At 33.2% G+C, this 14400-nt stretch overlaps 1 protein-coding gene across 1 annotated transcript; it reads right to left on the minus strand.

Moving 5' to 3' along the window:
* Positions 1–13234: 13234 nt before the first annotated feature.
* Positions 13235–13943, minus strand: LOC145614000 (uncharacterized). The gene is made up of 2 exons (XM_081669014.1): positions 13625–13943; positions 13235–13488 (listed from the first exon to the last, which is right to left on the minus strand). The coding sequence occupies exons 1-2, from the start codon at positions 13941–13943 to the stop codon at positions 13235–13237; spliced, it is 573 nt and encodes a 190-aa protein (XP_081525140.1).
* Positions 13944–14400: the final 457 nt, after the last annotated feature.

Here is a 14400-nt window from a genome sequence, read left to right on the forward strand (position 1 = left end):
GATGTATGACAAATTTCATAATTGCTCTTTCAAATAAGAACATTCATCCTATGGGCAGAGTAACGTAATAATATAGTGTTCTAGAGTTAATTGCAGTTTATTTTATAAAAGTTTGCACCACATTCTTTATTAATTAAATTGTGAATTATCGATTATTCACCATGTGTTTAATTTAATCTTGACATATTGCATGATAAGGAAATAATTTAATAATAATAATAGAACTAGACCTATAAATGGCTATAAACCTAACCTACTAAATGACCTAACAAATAAGTCAATCGATTTTCTTCTAGATTACTAAGCTAGCTAGATTTAAATATATCATAGGAGAAGGTATTGCGTTAGTCCGGATTAATGAAATGCGGATTTTTGATATTCTCAATCGGCGGGATGATATTCTCTATTGGCTAGATGATATCCTCTACTAACTGAATGATATCCTTTATTGACAATATGATATCCTTTACTGGTTGGATGATATTTCTACTGGCTGGATGACATCCTCTATTAGCTGGATGATATTCTCTATTGGCTATATGATACATATAGCCAATAAAGAATATCATCCAACCAATAGAGGATATCATAGACACAATCATAAATGATATCATATAGCCAATAGAGGATATCATTCAACCGAGATATCATCCAGCCGATAAAGGATGTCATCCAGCCAGTAGAGGATTGTATAAATTATTAGAGGATATAAACTATTTGATGGAGGATATGTATAACTTGTTTGAGTATAATTTGTTTGATGATAGGTATAACAATGACAGAACCTTCATTGAAGATCTTGTACTAAGGTCATGGGTATAACATAACTTGCTCATTTTCTCAACCAAAATACATGTATCTGTTATCAAAATGCTCACAATTCAATATACAAAATACCATCATATGGGACAATCAATTTCGACAATTATATATCACATAAGAAAGCCCCAGGCCAATTTGACCATCCTGTCGGCGGGCGAAAACTTGTTCTTCATCGCAAGATGATGATGATGATATATTGCTAATAAATTTAGGAATTTTTAGACGAGGAGGATATAGAATAATATGTTGTAGTTGTAGATACCATTGATGGATGATGTTTGGTGGAGTCAAAGGAAGATATGATGAAAAAATGGCAGGGAAAGAGAAGGTCGACTGATGAAACACAACCTTCTTTAATGGTTAACTGATCAACTCAATCAAAACATTAAGCTAATGGTTGAAGCCCGTGATTGGTTTATATATTCTATAACGCCCTCTCACATGAGAGCCATTTGGGATTGAAAATTTGGATGCAATATAGGCTCTCCACACACCATGCGCAAAATATTTTACTTGAAAGGAGGGGTAGATGAGATTTGAACCCGTGACCTATATATGTGTCACGTTGACTCCAATACCATGTTAAGAGATCACTTCAACCAAAAGCTTTATTTTGCTTTTCTTTAACCATGATTTCCCGAAGTAGTGTAGTGCCTTCTCCCTAATGATGGTCTGATCCATTACTTCTTCTTCTCTGAACCTGCAACTTGGCCCAAGTATGTGTGTGACCCTTCATTTTCCCTCCCCTCCGACCTAGCAATGCTTTTCTCTACTCTACGCAGATTGTGGCTGTAGCTTTTCCCCGTCATTATCGGCACACGTCTGCTGCTTCAAATCTAATAGTTTGAATATTCGATTTTTTCCCGCCCCGACTGTGAGAGTATGATAGAGAATATCTATAGAATATTCTCCTATAAGGTTTATAATATATTTTGTATAAGAATATCTTTTGATAATATCTTTTCTTATTTTATTTGTAAGTTACCTAAAATAATTAGAACGCTCGATCATTGTAACTCTATAACTATTGATAAATGGAATCACCATCATTCTGATTAAAGAGTTTACACCATTTGATATAACTAAAATGTGAATTATATTGATTATTCAATTACGATGTCTACGAGTTCTTGGCACATTTCCAAAAAAAAAAAAAAAAAAAAAAAACACTAGACCTCTTGGACGTGTTTAGTTCAATTGATTTTTTCTTCTAAAATTGTTCTATTTGAACTCAATTAAATTATTAAATATGAACTTATTTTATTTGAAATTTCTACACTTATTATTTTGCAAGAATATTTTGTCTATACTTAGGTTGTTTGAATTTATCTAAACTTACTTTTCAAAAATTACATATTACAATAAGATATTTTCTCCATTTCATATTAGTTGACACATTTCTTTCGGACTCATTTGCCAATGTTTAACTTCAAATAAGAATATACTATTTTGATATTTAAACATAAACATTGAGATGACATGAATCAAATAAGACCTTACCCGACTATATTTTTTTCTTAAGATTATATCACACACAATGAAGTCAAAACAGCTTATGTGAATAGTGACAAAATTCAAAATGTGTTAATTAAATTGAAATGAAGAAAGTAACAAGCACTTCGATCCTAAACGCTATCCCTACCATTAACCGCTACTAAAATCATTATCTTGCCAAACACTCCTATTTTTTTCCAACTAATGTTTTCATCTAGTCAAAAGTCACTCAAAACGCTAAGAACTGCCTAAAACGCGTTAATGATACATGGGGCAAAAGGCTCTATACCAATAAACCTGCTATGGCTGCTAAATGACCTAACAAATAATTAAGTCAATCCATTTCCTTCTAGATTACTAAATTATAATAGTAATTTCTATTTCAAAAAAGTACATATATCATCATAATTTAAGTGAGATTTAGCACACTTTTGTTTCCCGCATAACACCACTAATCCAACATTGATGGAATAAGACTTTTTGTTCCCCATTTTTCTATAATAGAATGATCAAATCATGATTCATTATACTTTGTACAACAGTAATTAATATTACTTTCTGTATCAACCCTTTGTTCTCCATACAACAAGCATAATTAGACATGCATGGAATAATTTAAGACCTTTCCCAAATGTTATTATACTCGTTCATGTATTTTGGCCCAAAATTAGGTATGTTGTTAAATACGGGTCTGGGCCACACCCGCAAACTAAGAGAGAGAGTCCATTTCATAAAATCAAAAGAGGTTTCATCCCAAAATCATATGGCAATAGGAGGAATAATCTTTTCCCTTATAAAGTGTTTGACCCTCTCTTCTTTAGGGCCTGTTCTGATTGACTGAACTGAACTGAACTAAACTGAATTGAATATTTTATGAGAGAAGGAAATTAAAATAAGAATTAAACTAAACTGAACTGAGCTGAACTGAACTTATTAGAGCTGAAGAGAACAGACCTTTAATCAATGTGGGACTCTAACATGTGTTACTTCAACACTCCCCTCACATGTAAATTCCCTTTAACTCAAGGATCATTTGATTCAATTTAATTTGGCGGGATATACTTCAACACTCCCCCTCACATGTAAGGTCCTATTAACTCAAGGATCACTTGATCCAATTCAATTTGGCCCAGAATACTTAATGCCATTAAAGATCCAAACTTGGGCTAGGAAATATACTCAAGTCATTAGAGGTCCCAAACCGTGGGCCTGACTCTGATACTATGTGAAATACGGGTTTGGGTCGCACCCGCAAACTAAGAGAGAGAAGGTCCACTTCATAAGATGAAAGGAGGTTCCATCTCAAAACCATATGGTAACAGGAGGAGTAGCCCCTTAGCCTTATAAAGTGTTTAACTCTCTCTTCTTTAATCAACATGGGACTGTTACATATGTTACATTTTTTTTTTTTGAAACCTCTTACATATGTTACATGGTGGGATATAATTCAACATATATATACTAGCATGTAGCCAAGTTGACAAAATCAAATTTAAAACAATAGCTAGCACTAGCTAGTGATGTACTTGCGTTACTTAACATACATTTTATGAATTTATGGGTTTTATTACTTTAATAATATTAATATTATCATAGTTAGATTAGTTGAATTTGTAAACAACACGTATTTTCTCTATGCCAAATCACATACAAGTATATAGTTTTATCGATATAATTATGTCAACGCCGTAAAGTTTTACGCAATCTTATTAGAATATAGCCCATATTGCTATAAACTCAAATACAATTTACAATGAGCAAAACGCATCCCATATGTGGAAGGAAGTAACTTTATAAGTGTCATACAGTGAACTTATTAGCTTTTTTCTGTGCAAATTAAAAGTTTTGTGTAATAAAAGTAGCTTTTTATGGTTGATCAAGTATATATAATTATGTATAATGGGTAGGAGTATTATTCCTAAAATCACAAGTACCTACCCCACACTAAAGGGCAAAGAAGAAGAAGAAGCATATATTCGTGTAAGTGTGTAACCCCACTCCACTTAAAATCGTGATGGACTAGCATCACAATTTACAGGAGAACGTATCATATTCTCTCCATAAATCTTAGTGGAAGTTTGCAAGAACACTAACATTATAAATATAGATATTTATTATTAATTTGTTTAAGAATCTATAACTTTGTGGGTTCATTTGAATAGGTCAAAGAATATAATATACTTAATAATAGTCTTTGTCAGGATATTGGTGCTCGTGCAGCTGCTCACATCTTCAGCAGGATAGGGTTCGCTATAGCTAGAGGGGTGAGGGCCCAGATTGTATCTCGGCTCCCCACCAATTTCTTGTAAATTGATTGACTCCGTAGGTTTTGATTTTTGATATAATAATAATAATAATAATAATAATAAAGTTACCGTGTTTAGATAATACTGTGTCCTTAAATAAAAATAAAAATAAAATAAATAAACCATGATTAGGGCTTTATTATCTCTGGACTTCAGGCGTAATTAGATCCAAATACTTTGAGGGTGGCAAACAAGCTCGATTTGAGGGTGGCAAACAAGCTCGAAAATTAAGTTTCACGACCTCAAATGTGAAATTTGATTTCATAACCTTAATCTTAAAAATGAAAGGGGAAGATTGAAATATACCACTAGAGGATACTGTATTTGGATAATTGCCTACAATTGGAGGTCTCCATTTTAGTGGAGAGTTGAAATGGAAAGAATGTTCTTTGTCTTTTAGATGCTCCTAATTCAATAATTAGTAGAGCATGAAAGTACTTAACACGGTACTAGTTGCATGTTCAGTGGTTTGAGAATTGACTTCTTTAGCAAGAGGGTTCTTGTTTTGTCTACCGTTAATTGTGATTTTATAGTTATTATATTTTGGGTTTTTGGCAATTTATTAGTTCGGATTTGGATTCGATTTGCATCAAATTTTATGACCTCTTTGATGGTGTGACAGCATGTCAGTTCACTAACCTACTCAAAATTTAAAAGATTTGTACTCCCTTGGTGTTTTGTTTTTTTAAGTGATACACTTTGACTGGCACATAATTTTAGGCAATTTAATTAATTAAATAAAATAAGAGGTTAGTGGGGTAGAGGAGTATTAAAAAATTGTTAAAGAAAGATAGTGGGGTTAATAGTTTATTGAAAAATAATGAATGTGAGAGAAAAGATATACTACCTCCGTTTCTTTTTAGTTGACACGTATTCGTTTTTAGGAAGTTTCTTTTTAGTTGACACGTTTCCTTTTTGGGTAAATTTTTTACGTTGTATTTAAAAGCTACCCCACTTGCTTTTTCATTCTCTATCACTCTCTCTCCTCTCCTTAATATATGTGTCTAAATCAAACGCGTCAACTAAATAGAAACGGAGGAAGTAATAAAAAAGTAGTGGTGGGTTTGGGTGGAGACCATGAGATAGAGATATAATATTTTAATGTATTTTTTTGTCAGAAAAGGAAGTATGTCACTTAAAAAACACGACCGGAAATTAAAAGTGTATCACTTAAAAAAATTCGGCGGGAGTACAATTTATAGCTTCTCCATCATACTACAAACTACTACAGGCATACAACTATACAAGCATACAAGTACGTATAAAAGCAAAAATTTAATCAATAATACTTCCTTGTCTTTTAAAAGAAGAATAGAGAGAGGAGTAAATAACACCATATATATATATATATATATATATATATATATATATATATATGGTTATTTTTTAGAATAGGGGAAGGCTCTCATGAGAATTTTTCTTATGTGAGAATTTTTCTTATGTGAGAATACTCTTTATGTTCTAAATTTTTACTCATATGTTCTAAATTTTAAATCTGATGTTCTTAGGTGTTCTAAATTAAATCAAATTTTCTAATTTAGTGCTCAAATGTTCTAAACCATAAATTAGTTAAGTTTGATGTCATAAATTTTAAATAACTTGTTCCAAAATTTTAACTTATACTTCGTATGTTCTAAATTTTAAAACGTGTGTTCTAAGAATTTTAATTATATGTTCTAGATTTCAAAGCATATGTTCTATTTTTTTACTCGTATGTTCTAAATACTTTACTCACACTTTCTATATTCTATATTAGTTTGTTCTAAATTTTTATTCACATGTTTATAATCTTAAACAGATGTTCTAAATTTTTATTCACATGTTCATAATCTTAAATCAGATGTTCTAAATTTTACTAGTATGTTTAAAATTTCATAAAGCAAATTTTATAAATTTTTAATCACTTGTTCTAATTCTTAAATTAGATGTTCTAAACTTATTACTCACACAAATGTTCTAAATTATTACTCATATGTTCAAAATTTTAATTTGAGTCACATGTTCTAAATTTTAACTCGCATGTTCTAAATTTTTATTCACATGTTCTAAATTTTTACTCACATGTTCTAAATTTTAAATCAGTTCTCATTTAAGTATGAATTCTCACATATGAAGCTATTCTCACCGGATCCCTCCCCTATATATATATATATGGGGTAATTTTTACTAGAGTTCTTAGATATATTTTTAGCTAAATCTAGCTGTAATTAGTAGTTAATTAATTTCTATTCAACATATATGTACCCAATAATGAAGTAGTCACTTAACTCAACGAACTGAGTAGTAATTAGCTTGTCCAAGCAAGTTAGGATCTAGATATATATTCCCAAGCTTAAGTCGAGCTTTTAATTCACTTACTTGAGTTTGGTTCATTTAAATTATATATTATTCAAGGTTGACTCATGAGTTGCTCATTTAAATTTGAAATTGAGTTTATTTAAGCCAAAATAATTAATACGGAGTAATTAATAATCTATACTGTATATACTAAAGTAATCATCAAAGAGGGACACTTTTTTCCCTCCAATATAAAAAATTAATTAAAAAAATTTAAAAGATAGACATTATTAAATTCAAATTTAAAAATAAAAAAAGTGTTACATAAGTTATTTAATTTCAATTAACTCTATTTCAATTAACTATTATTATATCATAATTTATAAATCCGTGCATTGCACGGGGACAAAACTATTTTAATACTAAAACAGACACCGGGAGTGACACGTGTCACATCCTGATGTTGGTTTTTTCCCTCCAAAACTCCTCTTCCCTTTTTAACTATTTTTTTATTTGTGAATATTTGATAAAACTATAATAATATCATTCCAAATCTTTTTTGATAATAAACAAGTTTTGATTAAAATTTAATGTTATTTTTTTTTTTTATTATTAAAATACTATGTAAGTGATATTAATTAATGAGCTAAAGCCGAATTTTTAAATCACCTATGTAGTATTTGACTCTGGCTATTTAAAATTTTATGTTACTATAGGTTCAATTTTTAAATTAGATTTAGTGAGGAATTGAAGTGGAAAAAAATTATCAAGTTCTAGAAATGTCTTCTTTAATATACTTAAACTACGGAGTATCTATTAAGAGTTTAAGACTAATCAACTAAACAAGACAACACATAATAAGAGGAGATGGTAAAATACGAAGTAGCTTATATAAGTGAAATGAACCCAACTTTTTATTTAGCCTTAATTAGGTTACAACATTTTGTAATGCAATACTGCGTGTGATAGGAAAAAAGAAAAGAGTTTATCAAACTTTCAACTTTCAAATTAAATGAAGACAATTAGGTAAACAAACACTTTTAAGAGTGTAAATGTCCGTACACCATTTGTAAGAGTTCAAGTATCAAATCATGGAAAAGAGAGGAATTCAAGGTTGACTCATTATATTTGAGAGTGAGTTTAAGCCAAGCCAGATCAAATTAGAACTTTTGATAAACAAGGTTTGATTAACGAGCTAGATAGAACTTGTTGTCATAGACGCAATAGTACAAGGTAAAGTTGAGCAAAGCTATTAAAAACCCGATCCAAATTTACAAATATGTGCAATCTCCCTTGTTTATCTATGCGAATGAGATTTAATTGAGCTTGTTTACAAACTGTTTATGAGCGTATCAATTCATTGACCTCCCTACTTGTCAAATAAGATTGTGGTGCAATTCATAATTTTGGATGAGGTTTTTCAAGTTTCAAGTTGAATATATAGTTGGTGAAAATTGGTTCTAGATTTTCTAGTGAGCCCAAATCTATGCACAAAATATTGATGAATTGATCTGGTATACTATACCGCAATATATATTTCAATGGGAAATGATTTTAGCACACCTTAAGTTGATTTTGGCACACCTTTATATGAGAGCACAATTTTTTATGCTCCTCTCATATAGAAGTGTGCCAATATCAATAAAAGGTGTGCCAATATCAATTTCCTATTTCAATGTGTCCACTTCTTCCTCTCTTTTCAATTTTCATCTTTTAATGGCTTTGGCAAGATAGAGTCCACATCGATATGATAAGCAAGCATGGACTCTAGGTTACTAAGCTATCTAGGCCAGGGGGCTTTAGCATTAGTCATTCGTAGGGAAGCCTGGAGCACTTATTCTACTTCAGCAGGATAGATCTACATGGCAGGAAGATCCTGAGTCCTGACATAAGTAATCATATTTTTTTTTTTTTTTTTTTTTTTTTTTTTTTTTTTAGGCAAAAAGCCTAAAACCTTACCAAAAATACCATGGTGTTTAAACATGCATTCATTATAAACATGGGAAACTACACAAATAAGGTGTTGTTTGGTTACACATTAAAATGAAGAAAATTCTCATGAATTTGGAATATGAGGTTTGTTTGGTAGACCATAAAAGGAGTTAAGTATAATATAGGGGACTCAATTCTTGCAAAATGTGGGGAAAGGGGACTCTATTTATTTTATAGAGGAAAAGGGGACTAGGGTTAAATTTCCAATGTTATGGGGTATTTTTAGGTGAGTTAACTCACCTTTAACCCAAGAAGAATTAAGTCCCCTCATTATTGCCTTGATTAAACCAGACAAATTCAATCCCTTCATTAATCATTTCTGCTGATTGTTTTGAAAATATAGCTGTTTGAAATTAAGAAAATACAACAGCAATACAAAAGCTTTGTTCTTGAATTTTTTTTTAATGTTTGTTATCCAAAAAAAAAAAAATAATTCTTTCAATATTTTTTTAAAGTTCTTCATCTCTCTGGTTTGTAGCTTATTTGTCTTGCATTTATAGTAGAAGCACACATCGTAATTTTAGTGAAGGCTTGTAGGGCCCTAATTTTTTTTTTTTTTAAAAAAAAATTATCGATAAGCCTAGTGTATATTGCAACCAAAGGTCATTAAGGAGAGTTTCTAAGAAAGTCAAGCATCCTTTTATGAGATTTCTAATATGCCCAAAATATAAATAAGTGGATGGGTGTGATTATATAAGGTGGCAGGTAGGTTAACAGTCCACGTGAGTCAGAGTTAGTTTATGAGATGATCATGATTTTAATTAAAGAGAAATGTAGAGTTAGAAGGTCGAGGATGTAATGAAGATGATGAAAAAAATAAACATTCAAAGTATTGTAATTCTATGCCTTATTATTGTTCCAAAAAGAGGTAGGAACTCTTTTTTTGATTAGTATTAAATTAAAATATTTACCAAAAAAAAAAAAAAAAAACAAAAAAAAAAAAACAAAAAAAAAAAAAAAACATGCTCCTTTTTTTTAGTTGACCAAAGTGATTCAATTCTTTAACCAAGGGGACTCAATTCTTTCTCTTATATAATTAGAACCCACCGAAAACCCAAACCCATTCTAGCCCAGTCCCTTTTCCCTCTATAAAATGAATAGAGTCCCCTTTCCCCACATTTTGCAAGAATTGAGTCCCTTATTTTATACTTAACTCACCATAAAAGTGAGAATGTGGAAAGTGCAAAATCATGGGAATTTCCAATTCCCATAAAACATGGGAATGTAATTACCAAGGTTTCCCTTGGTTATTAAAAATTCCCATGATTTGTAAACACCCATATAACAACCAAACAAGTTTAATAAATTCCTAGGAAATTTGATGTGGGATTTTAATTCCCATGAAATACAAATGCCCATAGGAAATAGATTCCTTTGGGAACAAACAAGCCCCTAAGAACAATGATTCGTTGTTATGTATTTGCTTGTGCATAATTGTGAGATCCTAGGAAGTGCTCGCGATGTTATCTCAAATTATGCATCACGCATAAAAAATCCTAATAAAATGTTGCCTCTTTGTAATACTCTTAAAATGTCATTATTTACAAAATTGTCATTGTTATGTACAAGTATTTGCTTGCTTGTGCCTAATTGTGAGGTCTTAGGAAGCGCTAACGATGTTATATACTCGTGCACTCGTAGCAAGCTTAGTTATCTCAAATTATGCATCACGCATAAAAGTCCTAATAAAATGTTAAAATTTGTACTACATTTGTTTCTCATTATATACAACAAAAAAAATATTTGATGACTCACAAATAATATTATTTTATTGCGCATAATAAGAAATAGAGGTAAAATAACTTGATCGACTAGTACTCAATGATGTAATAAATACTTTCTACCAATTGGTTGTTGAATTGGTACAATGGTGATTGACACTGCACTTGCTAGAGAAAACCTGTGTTTGATCCCCCACAACAACAATTGAGAAGGAACTAGAACCTAACCACCCACAACTGATCCCCAAATCTAGATTAGCCTCAAAGAAAGAACTAGGTAGAACACCAAAAAAAAAATAAAAAAATTGTACGAATTGAAGTAACATATTGTACATTTGTACTTATAAATACACCAACTAGTTCGTTTTAAACTTGTAACGACGACTTGCATACTAAAGAAAATAGTTTGGCAATTGAATGTGAAGCTTAGTGTATTGAATTATTGAGGCATTTAGTGGTTGGTTCACTTATTTACAAGATTACAATGATGAGCTCCATTTACTAGTTATGTCAAAAGGCTGGCCAAGCTCCATCTGTGGATTGAAATAAGAGAAGATGGAAGTGACTTGATGAGTGGTAAACCGTATATTGAGTGGATATATCATACTTGTAGTAATCACACAATTGTTGAGTTTTTTTGGGCACAAATTGTGTTCAACATTTCAATTATTTTCCCAGGAGAATAAATATATATGTAGCAGGGTATTTTCAATCAAATTGGAGCTAGATATTGGAGGACAGAGGTACATCACATGTGCAATGTGATGGACTGATGGCTATTACTCTTATTAGGCCTATAACATAAAATACACTCTACTTCGTAGTTAACTAGTACTGTAGTAGTAGAGTGTATTTTTTTTTTAATTTTATTTTTATTTCTAATAATTTAACAAAGTAGTTAATTATTTTACGAGAGAGAAAGCCCGCCCATTTTATGAGAGAGATTGCTACTTGTAGTTTATTATTTAAATATTTACATAAAGTTCTATAGAGTCAATATATGTACGAAGTACACCATAATAAGGCATGTGTTTAACTAATTTGTTTAAAACTCAAGTGAGGACAATGTGTCTTATTGAATTGAAATCTCTTACATGTCAACCCGTTCTAACCCTAGACGAAAGTGATATCACATCACAACTTCATATACTCCCTCCGTCCCCTTTTGATAGTCCCTTATGGGCATTTTTTAGTCCCAAAATGTTCACCCCATTTGCTTTTTTCAACAACCATTAATATTAAGTTTTTACTAAAATTCCCTCCAATTTGCAACAATACTTGTGCAAAGTTATATTTCCCATGTAAATTTTGTTTTCCCATGTATTTTTATTACTTTCTATCTCTACTTTTTTGCATACCCAATGTCAATTTACTTTTTCAATGTACTTTAACTATTCTTATTTGTGTTTATTAATTCCCGTGAAATATATCCATAAGGGACCATCAAAAGGGGACGGGGGGAGTAGTTGTCAGATATAATCAAACACTAATGTTTTTTTTTTTTGACAAAAGAGCTATCAAAGAAAAACACACTGCAACATAAAGAAACAAACTAGAACTGAAAAAACAACAATTGTCGTCGCCTATCGCAACCAGCTAACCAGTGAGCCGGAGACACCCAGGACCGAGGAATCTTACGAATTTGACACACCAAAAAAGACTCAACAACCGCACACAATATTAGAGTGAGCCACCAAACCGAAATGTCCGTTGGACTTGAATCCAGAAGCAAAGAGAGAAGGCCCATAAAATCTAAATAAATCCGAATCTTCAAGAATCCTTTGCGAACCGCCGCCTGAAGTCCCCATAAACAAGCTTGTAGCTCAGACTGTAATGTCGATCCAGATAAAAAGGCCCTACTACCTCCACCCAGAATCTCCGAAGAACAAAGGTCACGGATAACCCAACCTGCCCCAGCCCTACCAGTGGAACAATCCCAAGCTCCATCGACGATCAAACAAACCGTGGGGCATATGCCAGGTAAACTCCTCAAACACAACCATGGACCACCTAAAAGCACAGGCGAACTAGAGGAGTAGGACCCCAATACAGATTTCTTCCAATCCTGAGACTGGACACAACGATGGAACCAATCCTTAGCCAAACCTTCAATTGCCCTAGGCGACCAAACCGCATGTCTAAACCTTAACTGGTTCTAGGAAAGCCAAATAGCCCAAAGGATAGCAAATAAAGACATAATCCCCTTCCAAAATTTGTGAGAATAGAATCGAGAAACGGTGTCAGCCAACCAATCCCCAAACGGAGGGAGCTTCCATAGATCCCAACAAACCCCCAACGCTCCCGACGGCCATAAAGATCTCACAGTAGGATAGTCTCTGAAGGTGTGTAACACCTCCTCCCACTCCTGATGGCAAAAGCCGCATATCGGGTCAACCGGAGAACCACGAGAATGCAAAAGGGATGCCATCGGAAGAGCATCATGTAATAGTTTCTAGCCAAACACCTTCCACCGAGGAAGAATAGGAAGTCGCCAAAACCTCCGCCACTAGGTCGGTGTCAACCGACTTCCACAACTAGAGGTAATAGGGGACTGGAAAAGAAGGGCATAAGCCGATTTCATGGAGAAAACCCCATCCCTGGTGAACTTCCAATATACAAAAATCATCCATTAGTCTCCCCGGCCGGTCCAAAGAAATAAGACGGGAAACTAACAGCTGCGGGGATTGAATGATACGCCAAACTCTGTTTTGCTAATAAGGCGGAATTAAACGATGCAAGACAACTAATACCCAAACCCCCTAGTCCCTTCGGGAGGTGCAGCAACTTAGAAGAGCGAAGAGCCATCCCACGACTTGATTGAGATGACCTCCACCAAACCTGGGCTAACAAATTGTCCACCCGAGAGCAGATAGTTTCTGGAATATGGAAAACAGACAAAATATGATTAAACGAGGCAAGGAGCACCGAGTTAATGATGATTAGCTTCGCCGCAGGGGAGAGGTGCATTGCAGCAAACACCTCAAGGCGTTTAGCCACCTTATAAACACTTACTACAACCCAAATCGACAAGAATCCCCAAGTAAGTACCCAGTCGTGATTCAGACTGAAGCTGTAAACACTTAGATAGATATGCCCGATAATCCTCCGGAGTATTCGGGCTAAACTTTACAAAAGATTTCTGCATATTAAGCATCTGTCCCGAAATAGCACGAAATTCAGAAAGAACATCCATCACCTGTTCACAAGCAGTAGGCGAAACCTGGAAGAACAGTAGAGAGTCATCCGCAAAGAACAGATGTGAAATAGATGTTGCTCCCCTCGAAATTTTGATACCATGAAACAACTCTTCACGTTCAGCTTTCCTCAGCATCGTAGAGAGCACTTCCATGCAAAGAACAAACAGGTAGGGTGAAAGAGGATCCCCTTGACGTAAACCACAGTGAGGATGGAAAGACTCGGATGGAGCACCATTAACTTGCACTTGATACGACACCGTAGAAACGCATTACATAATTAAATGAATCTAATAAGGAGGAAAACCAAAGACTTGAAGCACCCGGGATAAGAACTCCCAACTAACCCTATCATAAGCTTTGTTCATATCCAGTTTCAGGACCGCATAAAATCTTTTCCTAGCCCTGGAAGCATTCATGAAAGAAATCAACTCATGCACCATCAAGCAGTTATCTGACATTAGCCTACCGTGAATAAAGGCATTCTTGTAGTCAGAGACTAAGTCCGGAAGCACACCGCGCAATCGATGAGAAAGACATTTAGTAATGCATTTATAGACAACATTACAAAGGCCTATAGGACGGAATTGAGAA

This window comes from Chenopodium album, chromosome 25, assembly GCF_948465745.1.
Source record: "Chenopodium album chromosome 25, dcCheAlbu1.1, whole genome shotgun sequence".
In the NCBI taxonomy this organism is placed as follows: Eukaryota; Viridiplantae; Streptophyta; class Magnoliopsida; order Caryophyllales; family Amaranthaceae; genus Chenopodium; species Chenopodium album.